This window comes from Gadus macrocephalus, chromosome 16 (assembly GCF_031168955.1).
Source record: "Gadus macrocephalus chromosome 16, ASM3116895v1".
Classification (NCBI taxonomy): domain Eukaryota; kingdom Metazoa; phylum Chordata; class Actinopteri; order Gadiformes; family Gadidae; genus Gadus; species Gadus macrocephalus.
In genome coordinates, this window is record NC_082397.1 from 20,670,228 (window position 1) to 20,689,964 (window position 19,737).

Here is a 19,737-nt window from a genome sequence, read left to right on the forward strand (position 1 = left end):
TTTCCCTCTGGGATTATTAAAGTATCTATCTATCTATCTATCTATCTATCTATCTATCTATCTATCTATCTATCTATCTATCTATCTATCTATCTATCTATCTATCTATCTATCTATCTAACACTCACACAGCAAGAAGCCAATCAGCACAGTCTCCAATAAGAACACAAGTATGTATTTTCTGTTTTTGGTAACATTGACTATTTTTAATTTACCAATGAAAATTACCAAATTACATGTATCTTTTACATATTCTTAGACTACAGCTAAAATAAAACGACACATAAAGCAAAGTTGCACCACGTTGGGGTTTTAGGTTTGATTGTATGACTCTGCCATTGTTGAAGGAAGCTGATACTAAAGAAGTCTAGGAATTGGTTGTCAGTCCTTTAACAGATCTTCTACCAAGGTAAAACAATGCCCCTATTCCACTACTGGATTAGCAGTGTCCTCATCTCCATGTCATTCTAAAATTAACTGTACTACATTTTTTAACAAGCATGAGTTCCTTAGAAATGCCCCTAAACCTCTGGGCTCCGGGGCTGTTTAAGGTGTGAATGTGAATAGCTCAAGAGTACACTGGACCGTAAGAGGGCTCTGGGACTGGGATGCAATGAGACAGTGGGGACACTGCCATCAGAGCCCCTTTCACACTCCCAATTACAGCTCCCCCCTGCCCTTGAGCACAAGTTTCATGAGCTAGTGTCATGACTTTTACATGAGAAGAAAAATTAAACGGAGGCAGTGGCCGGCAGTGGCCGGCAGTGGCGATGGCTTTCTCTGTATCCGTTGGTCCCGGGCTTGCTGATCCCCATCCCCCCAGGGACAGACCTTCACTGTGGGTTTGGTGTGGGATGAATAATGCTGCTGGTCCACTCTCCAGGGGTCTTTCTGCTGTACATGAGATATACTTGCAGCCAGGTTTCTGTCATCGTTCTTGAGGGGGAGCCACAGCCCCAATGCAATTATAAAATACTCGTCGTATATTCTGTGCGTTGCACTTTCCTGTGAAACTTACTGATGAAATATTTAAGAAATGTCAATATTCTACGGACTATGTTCTTGAGTACTAACTTTCCTTTTGGTACCCAATTTTCCCTCCACTGTACGATCCAGGCAATCCAATATGTCTCTAGTAATGTTTATTTATGGACTTGTTAATGCACATATCAATACTGTCTGAAATGCACTAACTCAACACATGCTGTATCTCTCTCCAGGTGCTGCCCTTGGAGAACCAGATGAGGGATCCCAAGCGCTTCCCCATGGCCCTGAACATCGGCATGGGCATCGTGACCGTCCTCTACGTGACCTTGGGGACACTGGGCTACCTCCACTTTGGCGACAGCATTAAAGGCAGCATCACTCTGAACCTGCCGCACGATGCCTGGTTAGTGTCCCAGCGCATACCGCCCCCCCCCCCACCCACCGGAAGCTAATCCAAGGAACTTTTTGATGAGCTTCACTTCACCATCTGCCGTTTTAATCTTACGCGACTGATTGTACCACGTTGTGATTGATTGCGGTTGTCATTTATCCACACCTACGTCTTTCTGATTAAATTTGAGCTCGGTGTCTCACTTTCCACATAAACGGTGGCATGATCCGGAAGAGGCACTGATGTAAACCAATCAGAAAAAGTGATTGTCACACCTATATTTAGTGTTGGAGGTGTAGTTGGACTGAAAAAAAAACTGCAATCTATAATATCTCTCTCATGCCACATTTGGACAGCAATCCTTAAACAGCCGGGCACACTTCCCAGCAGCTTGACCAGCAATCCCAAATCACACTCATTTTCATTCCACATCACACGGATCATTCACTCTAGGCTATATGGATCCTACTGCCTTTTCTGAAGAGTTGCCTTTTTCTTTCGAGGTGCGGTGTCTACATTTTGTGGCATCTAGAGGTAAGGTTACAGATTGCAAACTGAATCCTGTGTTTCTGTCAGTTTTTGCCTACCAGTTTGTGAACATTCAACTTTACTGTTTGTGCAAGGTGTGTGTGGATCTGTGGAGCTTCGTCTTTGCAGCCTTTATGTTTTCTGGCTTACTGAGCCCGAAAACACAGAGGGTGGGTTAAGTTTCCCTGGCACTTAAAGAGCAAGTGAACCCACAAAGGTTTTTTCTGCTCTGATGTTTGTGAAGTGCCTTTTTCCGAGGCAGTAGGACGTCACGATCAAGGGACACTGGCGGTGAGGTGTGTGTTGATGTTTAGAGCTCTTTCTGGGCAGTAGTTGACTGCGGCGTCCGAAATAAAAAGTTAAGCTTCTCGAACTTCCGAGAGAGGGTTAGGCCTCCTGGACGTCTTAAGTGTAGTGTCGCATTTCATATTCAACATCACTCATTATAATGCTCATATATAACTAAGGAACTAAAAAGGTATCGCAGAATTACCGTCACCATAGTGATAACCTTCTTCCTAGAACTCTCCCAACACATTTATTTGTAATTCAGTGGAAAACTGGCACAATTAGGTATAGTGTGTGTGTGTGTGTGTGTGTGTGTGTGTGTGTGTGTGTGTGTGTGTGTGTGTGTGTGTGTGTGTGTGTGTGTGTGTGTGTGTGTGTGTGTGTGTGTGTGTGTGTGTGTGTGTGTCTCTCTCTCTCTGTGTGTGTGTGTGTGTGTGTGTGTGTGTGTGTGTGTGTGTGTGTGTGTGTGTGCAGCTCGTCTGGGAAGCATTTTAATTTGATAGCTGCATCCAAAAGATGGCATTATTTTAAATCTCATAGTGTTAAAGATGATAGCGGGGGTGGCATTACACTTTTATTGAAAGTTGATTGAATTAAAAAGCATTCTCTCCAGAGCCGTTTCTCCGTTCAGGGCATCTGTTGCAACTTGCTGTTGCAACATGGCTATGTGGAAGATATGAGAGAGAGAGAGAGAGAGAGAGAGAGAGAGAGAGAGAGAGAGAGAGAGAGAGAGAGAGAGAGAGAGAGAGAGAGAGAGAGAGAGAGAGAGAGAGAGAGAGAGAGAGAGAGAGAGAGAGAGAGAGAGAGAGAGAGAGAGAGAGAGAGAGAGAGAGAGAGAGAGAGAGAGAGAGAGAGAGAGAGAGAGAGAGGTGTGTGTGGGGAGTCTTTGGTGTCTGAATTTCCCCATTCAAATATATCATATTAGAAAGGTCCATAAGGCCCAGCATCATGGATTCTAGGAATAGTTGAGTCCTACTTGCTGCACCAAAAATAACATACAAAAACAACGTTGACAGGCTCCCACTGAGTATCGGCACCACGAAAAAACATTGGTTGGCGTAGCTGACGGATGGAGTGTGTGCACTCCTCAGGGGTGGAGGAATGTGATAATGAAAGCTAATCCATTTCCATAATGCCAGCAGACATGTAGTGTGTATGTCAGCGTGCACCAGAGCAGGGTTAAAGAAACATTCTTCCCGTTTCAAATGATATTAGAGACAAAGCCAAATAAATCCAGCATTCCTTGTCAACACCAAAAGTGCTTGCTCAAGATGGGTTGTTGCAGTCATAACATCTGAGTGTTGTTATTTTTTAATTGAAACAAGGCGTTACGCTCTCATGTAGGGCTGGGTGCTAATGCTATCAACGCCTGTTAGGTTTTAAAGATTACACTGAATTGACTTCAGTTTGAGACACATTTTGTGTCAAACTTAAAACAATACAAAATGGAGGTAACATTTACAATATTTGTACAATAATGAACCATTGATTAACATCAGTTAATGAAGTAATTAGCATTACAATCAACTCAAAAGTTAATCAAAAGGTAACTTATGTTCTAGAAATCATCATGTTACCGATGTTTTTCATGTTAACTAAGGCATTTGTGTGTACATAATTGAGTACAGTTAGGGTAAGGGTTAACCCTCGACCAAAACTACTAACCCTAACTCGCACAGTAACCCTGATGCTAATGTTATATAATAATGCTTTTCAATGCATTAACTAATGTAAATGAATGGTTAATTAATGAAACCTTATTGTAAAGTATAAAATAAACTATAACATGTATTCAATTGGAAAAGGTACTCTGATCTGTAATATATAGTCCTGTCCTGTGTTTCTTAACTCTTGATCTCTGATCTCTCTTCTTTATCGAAGACCTGCCCACATTCACCATGAAAAGTCACATTAGCCTGTATTCAATTATACATCCATGTTGATGATGGAGGATTAAATACCACCCTAATGGCTAAAGGTTGTTTGTGCCTATTGGGTGTATCACCTGGCACAAATCCAATTAGGCAGAGGAGAGACATCTCTCGAGAATTTCCCCCCGTAATGGATGACCCTGCAGATGTCATTAGCTCCCGAACCACAGTAAAAGTTTGGGCTTGCCACCAAATACAATATAATGCAATTGCGTAATGCAATGCACGTGCGGGTGGCAACCAGACCGGTTGCATTTACTGTACGGATCCGCAGTCTCTTTCAAGGCCAACACCAAAACGGCCATTAAAGCGCATATCTGCATTACAGTATCTTTATTTAGAGGTGAAGGACCACCCAGCATCCTGGCTGGGTAACCAGCTGTGAAGCCAGTGGGCAGGGAGAATGTTTTGTTTTGTTGGGGACTAGGGTCGGACCCTGTTGTCCTAACCAAGCTCCTGCCTCCTCCTTGCTCTACTTTAACACAAAGTGCACTATAAATCAACCTCTAGGAATGCCACGAGCTGCCAGAGGGCCGCCCCAACCGGTAGAATAGTCATCTATTAATGTAGTGCATGGATCATACTGCCAGTCCCCATAGATAACCAACTTCAAGTCTCCACTCCTGCTGAAACGGGGCATCCTATAAGTGACTGCCGAGGTTTATGGTTTCCTACGGACGGCGTGGCATGCGTATGGCAGTGTTCATGTGAGTAGGAGCCCCCTAAATCCCTATCACCAGAGAGTAATGATGGCCCCTGGAAGACGGTCAATAAGGTCATTCAAGACCATCTCTCAAAGGGAAGCGGCAGACAGCCGTGCTACCGTGTGGTCACAGTGTACACACACTGCACATGCACATCACGTTGGCTCGGTCGACTCGTCTTCTCTTCTGCTTTCTTTAACATAATCAGTCTAGCATTCATGGATTGCACAATGCTACCGTATATTATTTTCCATAAGCAGCCATACACCCATAGAGAGCTTTATTCTGTTATTACATTTTTGCATAACTGTTTGTTTCTTGAATGGCTATTAAATCGTACTTTCAGGCTTCTCTATCGCTCTCTGGCTCTCTCTCTCTGTCTCTCTTTCTCTGTCTCTCTCTCTCTCTCTCTCTCTGGCTCTCTCACTCTCTCTCTGGCTCTCTCTCTGGCTCTCTCTCTCTCTGGCTCTCTGTCTCTCTCTCTCTCTCTCTGGCTCTCTCACTCTCTCTCTCTGGCTCTCTCTCTCTGTCTCTCTCTCTCTCTCTCTCTCTGGCTCTCTCACTCTCTCTCTGGCTCTCTCTCTGGCTCTCTCTCTCTCTCTCTCTGGCTCTCTCTCTCTCTCTCTCTGGCTCTCTCTCGGCCATTGCTTATTAGCAGCCCATCCTCCTGTGCCTGCCATTGGGCAGCATGGGGAGGTTGAAGGAGTCATTGCAGGGGAACGGCCCTCCTGGTCATAACAGCCGTGTGAACTCTCGTTCATCTCTCTTCATTGGTCCTTGGTGCTCTGTGGTTGCCAGACTGCGGTTTATAGAGTAGGCCAGCACTTGCATGTCTTAATAGATACACTGGCCGACTTAGCGTAGGTCCTGTTTGGTATGGTGCATAGCGTCGGCTTGATGAAGAATCGATACCATGATGGAATGGCCTAATAACAAGACAGAGATTCTTATGGGAAGCCAATAATGATTTGTTTAATGTGACAGCGGGACTGGACGTTGATTGTGTGGATGGGTAGTCGCTTGGGCAGCCCTTCTGATTTAATGGGGTGCGATGTTTCCACCTTAACAAAAGACAAAACATCGCCAAGAACAGCATTGATTTCTCCTCCCTGTCAACATGTATATTTCTCATCGAGCATGTATACAAGAATGCAGTCACTTTGAACCACTTAAAGTCGTGCTATTAGCTGTGGGGTGATGCAGGGTGATCTATGCCAGGGTGAGATATAACACAACAAACTGAATCCCATTGTATTCTAGATAAGCCTCTACCACGCCGGTAAGATCAGCTGCCGGTTAAGTTTTTGCATCCCAAATATTTCCATTGGAAGTTAAATGCAATGCTTGCATTTGAGGATAGTTAACAGAGGCTTTCATCCAGCACAGTACATTTGTAAAAAGAAAGAGAAAAAAACAATATTGCGCTTTCGGTATAGTAATGATTGTGCCAAGCACTTATGCTACGGCCACACTGCACGCGTTAGGCCGTGTTCACATCTAGCGTTTTTTGTAATAGGGAAAAGTTGAGCCGACCGTTAAAAAAAAAGAAAAAAAAAGAAGAAGCTGGCAGCGTTTTTTTACCTAAATGCGCAGAGAGCGTTTTTTCTATCGCCTAGCAACGAACCAATTCTAGACCCGATGTTACTCGCCTACTATGTATCCAGGCTAGAGCCCATTAGACATGTTCTGTTATTAACTACTTTTCTTAACCGCTCCACCGGCACTTTCCCGAGTGATTTGTCCGCCATTGTTTCTTATTTTGACTGTTGAGAGTTTCCTTCGTGACGAAGTGTTAATATACAGCTTGTGATTGGTCAGTTGCCAAAAAGACGCCTGACGTCGGCCGCTTTCTTCCTGAAAAAGTTGAACTTTTTTCAACGCTCCGTATGGCAGAAAAAAATGCTGGGAGAGGCGTTTGAAAAAATGGCCGTGACTTTTTCAAGAAAAGCTCTGCTCCATAGGAATATAATGTAAAACAAGCGCTGGCAGATTTAAAATACCGCTAGATGTGAACACGGCCTTTACTCGCGTTAAAAAACGCGCATAACGTGCCTAACTTGACGCTTGATCATTGTGTGTCACAAAAATGGTTCAACGAGCCTAACGCGCCTGTGGCTGCGCTGGATTTAGGAGTCTGAGGTAGGAAACCCAAACGCTGCTGTGTTTGGGTGCACGATAGAGTTTAGATCGGGTTAGATTAAATAATCTCGGATATAAATAATAATAATCGGGTTAAATAACCTCACATGGTGTGTCTGGTGTGTTTCCAGCATTCGTAGTGTTGATCAGCAGAGAAATAGTCCGCCAAGACGTTGAGGTTGCTTAGCAACCAAAGACGCTATCCATGCAAGTGAATGGAGCGTTCCCTCTTCGTCTTAACTATCAAACCAAACATCCTTCACATTCACAGAGCGAACATTATGAAAGTAAAATGCACATTTCTCGCTAAAAATGTTTACATAAACACTTTTAATGGCGTAACTATGTTAATATTTCCACCCAGAATAAAGTGTAAGATGTCCGCTATATGCTTCTGTGCAAGCATGTGTCCCTCGTTACTCTCTGCCAGTGACTTCAGGGCAAGCTCCACGCTGATTGTCTATCGTGGCTAAGCGTCACGCGTAGGCGCGACAAAAGTTCACATTTTTGAACTTTGCGAGTTGGGCGCGTTGGTGCTTTTACGTGCGTCATTACGTGCGTATGCCGCGTCTACGCCCATACCGTATGGCAAGCCATCCCCGACAGAAAACGCCCTCATTTAGTCACGTATCACCTTCATTACACCGTAAAAAACGCCGTCAAATTTAGAAAAACTGCGTATTTTACGCCGTCATGCACAGAAAAGCGCCGCTTTTTACGCCGCAATGAAGCCTTTCAAGAGCGTGCGTAAAAAACGCCGTTTTGAGCATCAAACCACGCGTAAAATACGCAGATTGTGCACATAAAAACGCGCGTAAAATAAGGCGTCTCTCTAGTATGCTAATATCTCCGCCCTTCTTTTCTCTCAGCCAATGTATTTGAAGTGTTTGTGCCCAATCGCTGAACAAGACAAGCAGACCAAATAAGTTCAGCACAGATCTGCTTGTGACGAATCAAACGAATTGTAATTAATCTAAAATGTATTAAAAATGATGTACAATTGTATGTACACTATCTCCTACCTCCTATATTCTATCACTTTACTGAAGCACACAATGTGTGGCAGTAAAGTGACAGGATCATTCCATCGACAAAAATCTTTGCATATAACTAATTTAATTTAGGAGGATAGTCATTGCACAGCTTTAACCAAGTATTCTCATTATAGCCTAGTTATATCCTAGTTTTGCATATTTATACATTGTATCCTATTCTCCTATTTCATGTGGCATCTGTATTTTTATGTAGGCTACAGCATCTGTATTTTCAATTTAGCTTATATCTTCTTTTTACGTTTGACCTTTTGCTGAGGTGGTCGCTGTATTACTGTATAGGCTGTCTGTATTTGTGTAAGAGTTATTTGTATTGTGTAACTGCTGGATTATGAAAGTTAGTTTGGGGTCAATAAAGTGTCTGTCTGTCTGTCCGTGTGTCTGGGGGAAAATGCCCTGAAAATTGTACGCATGGTGCGTTCAGGATTAGGACTGATATAGCATATGTCGGCCTTGGCCTAATAAATCGTGTTTCAATATTTGAAACATTCATATTAGTCTATTCTTTTCGTAGGCTACTCTGCTGTTGGCCTTGATGGGGAGATATTTTTTTGCTGCCATGCACAAATAGTTGATTCCAACAACATTCCTGCGTCTCCCCCTCCTACAGAGCCTATTTAAGCACTGTGTCAATATACAGTTACAAGCCTATGAACGTTGTTAGAGCAGTGCACGCGCGTTCATGTTAAGAGGAGTTTTGGGAAAAACTGACATTTTTTACGAAGGTTCGAAAGAATTATGGGCTGATGGGCCTCCAGTTAGGCTACTTGGCTCCCCAGTTCATCAGTGTCTCTCTCTATGGCTCCCTCTCACTCCTTTTCACTGTGTATTTATATCGATTGAACAAGAGAGGATGTGACGATAACTCCACGAAAATAAAGGCTCCATGGCTTTAATAATTTAAATATAATTAACTTATAAAGCGTGTAACAAGACACCGAGATGATCTGGCTGGCTGACTAAAAAGGCACTGAATTTGGAACTTATAACACAGGAGGTCTGGCTTGCTGACTAAAAAGCATTTTGATCATAAAAGGTGACCATCTGAGAAAAGCACAAATCTGACAATCGATGAACTCGATCCGACGTTTAATGTTTTGTTTTGCCTACCTTCGCATTATTCAGAATTATTTTGCACTATTTAGAATTGATTTGTACCTGATCTTATCCTTTTCTACTTATTGCGCCATGTTTCAGAGACAAATGCAAGACCATTCCTCTATTTGTCTTGCACTTATTTTGGAATTGACAATAAATCGTACAAAAAAAAATGCTCAGCAGTAAAATAATACAATTGTGGTAAGCCAGGTTATTCTCCGAGCAACTCTCCAATAAGGTAAGGTAAACTAAAGCAGTGGTTTGCTTTTTTTAACACAGGCTTGCATCTTCTTCCAGCTGCTCCTATAATGGATGCAACCTTTAATAATTGTTTTCTTAACATGGCTATTTGACCTAGACCCTTTAAGTTCTGGTAACCGTTCCAGAAACCACGTTCGGATGATCTTCAGCACGTATTTTACAACATAATTACGAAGAAAAGAAAACTCATTATGAAACCTTGATCCAGATTGAGCTCATGGTTGGTGGTGCTTGTTCTTAGTCAACTCTGTCCCGGCGTGTCCAGAGTCATGTTCTTCTTCAAACCACTTCTCAAGAAGCAGTGCCCGGGGTGTTGCTGCCGAGCCCGGCCGCCTCATTTTGTCTGCTGGCTGTGCTTTCAGAAGCCCTGTGCTGGCTCTCCACCTTCATAGGAGCAGCTGTACCAGCAGAAGCGTACAAAAATAATATACATCAGTCACAACAAACCACATGCATTTCAAAGATATAAAAAAAAGAACACAGACACAAAAGTTCTCCTACTTTAAACGTTCTCCCCAAGTGCAGCAGAGTGCGGGTGAGAACGAGGCGCCTTCCCTTCACCCTGTAGCCGTCACGCAGGGTCTGCCCTCTTACTGTCAGCCACACAGAACGTCAGGGTTAATAGACTCTGCCGAGACGGCAGCCTTCTGAACTAAGAACTGCCGTTTGGTGGGAGGAGAAACTACAAAAATCAACAAGAAGGAACCCAATGTCCGTATGGGGAGACATGATGCTCTATATTTACAAGCAAAATAAAAGAAGTGCCTAAGATGTTCTACAATCTGAAAGACATTGTCAAGGGTTCTTGGCGTAAATTAGCAATACACTTAATTGATGGGTAACATTTGCAATGTGCTAAAAATAGAAGGACTGGCCTATATGCATTGGTTTGCCGGTGAAGCTTTGCAATGCCTGGGGATTGCTGCTCCTTAAGATGGATTTGCCGCCTGCAGGCCTTAACCTTGCATCACAACATCCTCTGGTCAAATGAGTCTGGGGTGCTGTGGTAGATTGGTGTTCTCAAATGATCTAATATCATCTATCCCTAATCTTTTGGCTCCGCCTCTCTCCCCAGGACCAATCAGCTGGTGAAGATCCTGTACTCGTTTGGCGTGTTCGTCAGTTTCGCCATCCAGTTCTTCGTGCCGGCGGAGATCCTGCTGCCCCCGCTGTGCGCCCGCCTGCCAGAGTCCTGGAGGGGCATCTGTGAGATGCTGCTCCGAGGCCTGCTCGTCTGCCTGACATGTGCGTACACCTTCCCCATTTCGTAGTTTAACTCTGTCCTCACTCACAACTTTAATATTCTCTTTAAAGGGGTTTTATTCCTCTTCGTCTTTTTCTGTTTTCTCCTTTTTTTTTCTTAACGACACTTTCATCCAAAGCGTCCGAAACGCATCGACCAGGTCTTTTTGAGAAGAGAACCCATGCCCTAGCCTCTAGGTGGTTCTCTCCTCCTCTTTCTCTCGCTTCTTTTCCACTCTCTCGCTCTCTTGTTTCTTTTTTAATGAAGCTGAGGAGGTGTGGTGAATACAAATCTCTGTGTGACGTCCGACTCGGCCCTATCTACTCAAACAGTCTTCTGCTATTCCTGTCACTCTGAGGGTACGGGGCTGGGGGGATATGGAGCCGTGAGAGTCCCAACGCCACCGCGCTGATAGCTTTTCTAATGAGCACACATCAATGTCTGGGTTTTTTAACAGCTTCATGAAAGTATTTTGATTCGTGAATTATTTTCTAAGTTGTGGTTTTCACAGTTTCATCAACATTTCATCATGTTTCCTGAAAAATGAATTCATTATGTAACTGGTACACATGACCTGTGCAGTGGCACATTGTGCCATGGAGCACACGGTTTGAGGGACAATATCAGGCCAAAGATGTTTTTCAAATAGCTACTCCCCTAAAACGCTATAAACAATAGTATTGAATTATCGCTAAACCATGCAAGGCAGTCATCCGTCTTGTGTCTATGTCACACAGAGAGAAGCAATATTTTTGCAGGCAGAACCCATTGGTAAGGTTCAGCAAGCTGCCCACGATTGCCACAGAGTCACTTAAGATACGGGGCCCTGGAAAACCAGCTTGTGGTTTGCCTGTAGCCCTTTTTACAAAATCCAACCGTTTTTGAGGAAGGTAGGGGGTGTGCTGTCGCCTGCATGAAGGAAGCAAGGAAGCTAGCAAGCAAGGAAGAAGGGCTGGAGGTTGTGGAAGTTTGTCCCTCGACTGTTAATCATCTCGCTATTTGAAGCTCCCAATATTTTGAAGGCGCTAGCTGGGACCAAGCTTTCCCTGCTTGATGCCCATGCCCCTGTATATTTGTTTACACATGCGTTTATTTTCTCTTCTGTTCTCATTGTTCTTTTTTCTTTACTTTACGTCGCTTTTTTCCCCCTCCTTGTGCTTCTCCAGTGATGGGAAATGTGTTAATTGGATAATGGTGGAGTAGACCAATGGAAATGAAGCTCATGAATTGCATGACTGAGTAAAAAGGGCACAGCACATTAGCACTCCATGCATCTCCCTCGCTCTCCCTGTCTCTCTCTCTTGCTCACTTCGGGGTGCCCAAGACGAACGCTGTGGAAGTGTTAATGTGTTAGGCAGACCAAATGGCATACCAAATGTGGGTGGGCAGCGAGGGCTTCGGTGGTATAGTGCAGCTAGCAGGTTCTCTAGCTGCACCCGCCAACAGCCCTGTGTAGTTTGAGTCTCCGACAGGTGAGGACCTATAGTGAAAGAAACATTTTCTTAATGCTTTCTATTTGATGCAGGCCAGCTGATCCTCTCCCCCTTCCCAAACTACCCCCTACTTCATCAAATCATTCTCAAGTCAGTGAAGAAATGTAATCGGTTGATCAATACCCCCCAACATTAGAGGGGTTGAGATGATGAACAATAGTAATTGAATTCCTTGGAACCATCTTGTGCGTCCCGAGACGTTCCAAAGCTTAAGCGGTGATGGATGGATTTACATTGTGGGAGCAAAACAGTGCCAGATCTGATGTGATGGGGATTTGTTTTGTCCTTAAAACCCATCTTTTGGATAAATTGAATTGGTCACTGAACCATATCACCCACAAGGCGATATATGAAAATAAATATTAGTCTAGCTGACTTTAATCGTGCGTCGCCTTATTAATGAGGTTCTTAAGCAGAGCGAGCCTCCAAGGGACTGTAATGTTGGAAAATGTCCCCCACCAACCGCATGCTTATAGCCTGTCTACCAATTTGTCCTCTGAATCCCTCAGTCATCCTCCTTGGCTTTCATTACTCCACTTTTTAATGAAAAGCATCTGTCTGTGCTCAGACAAACCACACGAGGAAGTGACTCTAAGCGAAGCTAAGTCTGGGGGAATTGTCATAATTGAGTTTGTGCTGATGAATGCATTTCCTGGATAGCACTGACCACTTCCCGCCCGTGCCTGGTTTTTACACCTGCGTATCATCTCCCTCTCTTGCAAACAGTGAGGCCGTTATCTATTTCATACCTTTATATTTATAATCAATCAATTAACTTTTAATCAATCAACTTTTATTTCCAGACCCATGGTCCAATACATACACATACCAATACAAACAACAGCACATACACAAACAACAACAGGACAAATAAAAAAGGTGTTTCCACATGGATGACTGGTATCGCACAGTACTAAGACCAGGGTTTGACAGCAGCATAATGATGTGGTTACATGTACCATTCAATCAGCAAATAAATTTGTGCATTAGGTTTCTCAACAGTGCATGTAACGTGTAATCATCATGTAATAATAATAATGTACTAGTGAAATAATGCTATCTTATTCATAGCCTGTATTAGTGAATTGGTCTCTTTTCTTAACCTTTCACTAAGGTAAGCAGTGAAGTAATTTCTATAATGGAAGTTGAATTATCACTGCAGCATTCATGCCATTAAATAGTATAATTGGATACCTGTGCAGTGTGCTTTCAAAGCGTGCTTGTTGGGAACGGGCTGATTGCTTTGGCCTCCATTATTGCTGCTTACAGCTTCTTGAGAGGCGCTCATCGAAACAACCTCCAACTTGGGTCCTCAGCAATATGCAAGCAATATAGAAGTGTGAAGTCGGTATTGATGAATTAACGGTAGTTACAAAAATGAAAGGGCAGACCTACTTACAGACAGACAAACAGAGATTCCTCTAATTAAAGTGGATATTGATAGCCAAAAAAAGCTATTTGTTTTTGCTGTGTTTCAAAGTCGTTCTGTCTCTGGGTCTCAGGGCGATTCTTATGTTGCGTTTGGCTCCCCGGTTGGCAGGCTGAGCGGACGAGTCCCCTCAAAAGAGTGTTAATGCACATCCTGCGGCCCCCTCTGTGCTGAGTGTGCTTAACAAACGCCTTTGTGCAAGGGTGGCATTCAATTATTGGCCCATAGTTGTGTATGTATGTAATTTAATGACATCTGGAGGTGTGTGCATACAAGAGTTGTGTTTGACTCAACCGCACAAACACACACGGGCGCGCACATACACACGTGCAACCACACACACACACACACACACACACACACACACACACACACACACACACACACACACACACACACACACACACACACACACACACACACACACACACACACACACACACACACACACAACCTGCTATCTCCCCTCACTTTATTTTCATGGAGGAAAGTAATCACAGTAACGGCGTCCCACTGGTGAAATGAGGCTTCCCAGTGCTCGTTAACCGTTTTTTTAAACAAGGTTCCTGAAAAAAAACCTGAGGATGAGGGATGTTGTTTACACTCCCCACCGCTCCCGACCAAGCTGCAATATTGCCAGAGCTTGTCCCCCATTAACCCCCGCCCTCTCCCTGCAACACATCTGAAAGGTGTGTGTTTCTAGTCAAACGGGCTAGGCGGCCCCAGAACGCCTGGTCAGGGATTAAGTGCGCCATTTGAATACTGAACTCCTTCTCACTTTCATTCTTTGTCTTTTTGTCGTTCCCATCCTCCCATTATTTTCATAAACACTGATGTAACCATACTGAGGTTAAACCAATGGGGTGGTTGTTATACTAATTTACTTTACATACTATAATAATTATGGTGTGGCACTGTTTGCTACATGCCTGGATATTATTTTCTCCGTTGTCAATAGCATTGACCTATATTGTAGTTTATAATTGGATTTGTACTTGAGAGATGCCCTAAGGTGATTGATTTTTGCCATTGTTTTCAGTTTTAACTTGTTATACACTACCATTCAAAGGTTTGGGGTCACTTAGAAATGTCCTTATTAACATTACATGAAATACTAGAGAGTCTAGACATTGTTAATGTGGTAGATGACTATTCTAGCTGGAATCGGCTGATTTTGAATTGAATATCTATATAGGTGTACAGAGGCCCATTTCCAGCAACAATCACTCCTTGCAATTATATGAAAACCCTTAATTAAAGTGTGTGTTTTCATGTAAAACATGAAATTGTGGGTGGATGGACTGAAAGATAATTTCTGATATATTGCATTATAAAGCCCAGATAAAATCTCAGGGACAGATATCTAAACCCTCTGGCCTTCCTTCTGTGCCCATTCATTCACAATATTTCAATGTGAATGCTAGGAGCTGCATCTTTATTTTATGCATGCTCAATTAGCACCCAGCAAGAAATCCATGTCTGCCGCTTGGTCTTACTGGTGGCTCATCAAGGAAATACACCCCTGGGTAGCTCAGCTACCTGGGGTTTGCGTGCAGTTCAACACCCTCATGATGGTGAAATAGAGGACTGCTGTGCGGATTTGGAGATGCACAAGTGAGTAGAAGAAATCTGGCCTTAAGGAATACAAATAAATGCACATTTTACAGTCTAACCAGCAATGTAGAATCCAAGGGACTTTGGCTAAATTGGGCTTGGGGTCTGTATGGGGTATTAATTGATTCGCACTGGAGATGTTTTTGTACCTCTTTTACATCTGTTGACCAATATCCTAAAGAGACCATTTAATTACAGCTAAAGAGTTTGGATTTACAGCAAAGTGGCCCCCGGCTGTGAGGCCCATTTGATTGCTTGAGTGTGTTGGGCCCTTTTCTTCACTCACAAAACCTTCTACTTTGTTCTCTAAGTGCACATGCTCTCTTCCTGCAGTCATCTGTCTGTTGCCGGTTAATTGTGACACCAATTGACCCGGCCTACCGTGTTAGTGTTCAAACAGCAGGGAAAGGGTCCATACGTGTGTTTAAGGGGCTGTTGTTTTAGCCGACAGAATGTTGGTGATTTCCAACATTTATTCAATTGGTTTCTCGGCTACATGCTACGGCCAGCAGCATCTTGAGGGTACGTTTACCTGTTCAACACGCTTTTCTAATAGTTCAACTTGTACATGGTTACAGGCTCACCTCCTCTACGGCTGAATGTCAGGTTTAACATTTTAACCAATTATAGCAGAACATGTTTCCACTCTTCATCTCACGACGCACAGCCAGCGAGCGGCTTGTTATGTCACTTTTTTTCTTTTTTTCCCGCACCTATCCAATCCTTGAGATTCGTCCTACATGTCTTCCCAGCCCTTGATATCCGGTTTTCCTTGCCATATTACCGCTTTAGGAGGCACTCTGCACGCAATTTCACGCTGTCTCCTGCAACTCCCAGCCCATGTTGGATGATTAAATACTGCTGGCTCTTAAGCACAGTTGGCTCCAGTTGTATCTTGCTTTGCGTGTCAGGTCTCTGGCAGTGTGTTTGTGTGTGTGTGTTGTGTCAGGAGCAGGCCTACAGTATTAAGAGAACTCCACAATCGGTTACACAAAAAAGCATTTATACAATATGCCTATTTTAGATTTTCTTTACCCCTTGACAAACCTAGCAGTTGCATATCATGGTTTTTGCCTTCCCTGCAGCTCCTCAATTGCTGGGAACATGCTGAGGGTCCTTCCTCATGAATTCAGCCCTTGATTTTATGAAGTTTAATCCTGTTTATTGAAATTAACCGTTGGTGTTGCTGTAGTAAAATGGTGGTTGTGGTTGTGCAGCTGGGAGACCACAGGAAATTAGAGCTTAAAGTTTCTGAGTTTACTGTTTCAGCAGAGGTTCAGTGTCAGAAGTAGGTGTTATGTCTCAATATTCATATTCAGTCATCATTTTGGAAATAGATATTTTACAATATTTTTCAGCTGTCATAAAACATTTATTTTGACGTACAAAGTCACTATGGAAAGCTAGAAACGACAAATATGAAAAAGAGATGACTGTAAAATCAAACATTGAATAACAGGGTTAGATATTGATATAAATAGACAACATAATATTATCCCTGGCCAGATGAGCCACTGGCTTCAGCAGAGATATATCCTTCTCTGCTTCTCAGTAGTCTAAACGTTCCTCCTTACCCTGTGCCATAGTGCATGCATCAGTGAAGGAGATAAACACGAGCATACCAATGTGTTTTATTCACGCACAGTATTGTAATCAATTAGACTCTATAAGGGACTCGCTGAAGAGTTAGTTAAAGTTTGAGTAAAACCCTGTTTCAGCTCGAATTGGATATGAAAGTAAAAAAGAGTAAAGAGTAAAGAGTAAAAAAGAACTAAAAAAGAAAATGTGCCTTGTTTATACCTAGTTTGTCTGAGTGCCTCGGAAAGGCACTCGGACGTCTCGACTGAAACACCACCTGAGAGTGAAACAGCAGAGTGAAACGATCACAAATTGTTTTGGGTAGAAACCCTTTTTCTAAATTGAGGTCTTATATCGGTAACAGTGACAAATTACATGGATTACTATGTGTACGATCAATAGGACATATTACCACGTTTAATACCATTGTGGACCATTGTGCAGAGTAGAAATCCTTTTACATCAGAGACGTAACGAATAAGCGGCACGAAAATGACAAACAAAATCGTCAACTATTTACATCAGCTACTACCCGAGTATGCGGCCTACATTTAATCGCACCATTTAAAAAGAACCGTGGATTCAGCCCGCATCCTTACATAGCCAGTGAAGCTGAACTCCGTCCTTTCAACAACATATCCAAGTATTTGGAGGATTCAATTATAATGGAGTTCACTTTTAAATCCAAAAGTATAATCGTGTAGCGAATGGCAATTTGCAGATCAGCTGGATTATGATAAGTGGGTGTTCATGTGGAGCGTATAAGACATTCATGTTTTAGAGACGTTGGTTTTTTAGGTTGTTTCCCTGTTCGATGACTTAACGTTTCACAGTACAAGTAAATTTGTCTTGTAAAACCGATTGCTATTGAGATGAATCATTGATAGATGAAACAGATGTGGATATCAGTCTATAAATTAGGTTTAGCACCATTGATGCATTAAGACATTGGTTCTCAAAGGGCGGCCCACGGAATCATTCCTGGCGGCCCGCAATGACATACATAATTATGTAAGTTATATAAAATAAAATAATAAAAAAAAAAAAAAACTATTTTTTTAATTATTATATCAATATTAATTTAAACAAAAATAAATGATTATAAAGAGAAAAGTCGATTCTCTCTAGCTTTCAATTAAATCCTTTTACATTTGTTAGTTTTAATCCGACTGTACATTACTTTGAAAGGCTGAACCTCAGTTTCGTGATTTAGACCTCACTTGACCTCACTCCCAGAGGTCCACGGTACAATGTTTTTTTTGACCACTGGGATGCTGGCGGCGTTTCCCGCCAATTTTTCTTTTTCCTTTGGCGGCCCTCAGTCAAATTTTGGGTTCCTAAATTGGCCCTCAGTTGTCAAAACTTTGAGAACCCCTGCATTAAGAGGACTGTGTTGAGAAAGGTAAATAGGCTATTGCCTCCGCCATGTCCTACAATATGAATAGTGACCATGGTGAATATGAAGAAGACAGCTGATTGTGATCGGTTAAACTGATTTGTTCACAGGCTCGAGCCGTCAAAAATCGAACTTGGTGCAAACGTGTTTTTTTTCACAAAACGCTGATTGGTTCCTGCATGTACAGGCCCATTAAGCTCCATGATTAATATTTAATAATGTGTAACTATAATCACACACCCTGATCAAGTCTTTTTTGCTGGCTTCTCGGTCACTGGCTGGTCGCTGTCCATGGTGCTGGAGCGTGCAGCTGGCTGACTGAGCAGGCTCATTGGCAGCAGCCTGCTCATCCACACAGAGACGCACCAACAGGCATGGTGCTGTGTCTGTGTGTGCTTAAAAGGGGTGACCGAGGGCAAGGGCGATTTTCTAGGTCTTGCTTTTGTGGGTTTGTTTGTGTTTAAAAGTCAGTGTCGGAGGTTCGAGGTGACTTTCTTGTCATCGCTGTGTATCTTTTATTTTTATTAACAGACTGTGTAAGGGGTTATGGATCCTTGCTTGCGCGTGTGTGTGTGTGTGTGTGCCATTTAGGAGGCTAGAGTAAAGTTTATGGCTGACCGTATTCAGTCAATGTGTGTGTGTTGGTGCACGATAGGCACAATACCATCAGCGTGTACAAGAGCATTTCCAGCAACATTTCTCCAGCCTTTGGCAGTTTACCTGTCTGGTGAAGACCTATATATATTTATATATATCTTCATTCAGGATGAAGTCCTCTCGCTGTCAGTGTTTCCAGGAGGCTGTAATTACTGCTCATTGTGTTAAAGAGGAGAGTGATTGCAGAGCTCAGAGGACGCCATGCCACAGGACACAGCGCTGTCATTACAGAGAACAAGGGCTTTACGAGGCACGCTCGCCGTGGGCGACAAGCAACATACACCTTGTCATTTAGTTTTGCACCAGTGACCCCCACTTCCTTTAGGTCAGAGAAGGATCTGGGTTGCCCTGGTGTTGTTGGGCTTCTTCTCTCAGAGTAAAGATCCCTGTTGTTACTGTGATCACCACACACACACACACACACACACACACACACACACACACACACACACACACACACACACACACACACACACACACACACACACACACACACACACACACACACACACACACACACACACACACACACAAACACACACACACGCATGCACTCATGCACTCATGCACACGCGAACACGAACACACACATGCACACACAAACAAACCAAACATTATGTTGCTGTCAAAACAATAATACAATTGATGTACACTCCTACATACTCCTACAGTCCCCCAATCCTAAACCCCACAGACATTACTGTGGCTTTATCTTATTCCATCTCTCCGTCTTGTTTCCCTTTGCCCTGCTGTTTGGAGGGAGGCTACCGGTCCAAACTAGTTCCCCCTTCCCACCTACTCTCCTCCATTCATGGAAAAAACGTAACATATTATATAATTTTAGCATACCACACAACACAGGATAATGGGCCCAAAAAGCTAGAACCATTATAGAATTGGTGCGTTGCTGACCAGAGTCAGAAGGCCATAAAATTGGGCTAATCATCC

At 43.0% G+C, this 19,737-nt stretch overlaps 1 protein-coding gene across 1 annotated transcript in view; it reads left to right on the forward strand.

The window, feature by feature from the left end:
* The window catches only part of slc36a4 (solute carrier family 36 member 4), a 135,487-nt gene that overhangs the window by 47,317 nt on the left and 68,433 nt on the right, over nucleotides 1-19,737 (forward strand). Inside the window, exons 10-11 of the mRNA XM_060075052.1 lie at nucleotides 1,221-1,390; nucleotides 10,455-10,624. Of these exons, the coding sequence (XP_059931035.1) occupies nucleotides 1,221-1,390; nucleotides 10,455-10,624 (340 nt within the window). The remainder of the gene's footprint in view (nucleotides 1-1,220; nucleotides 1,391-10,454; nucleotides 10,625-19,737) is intronic.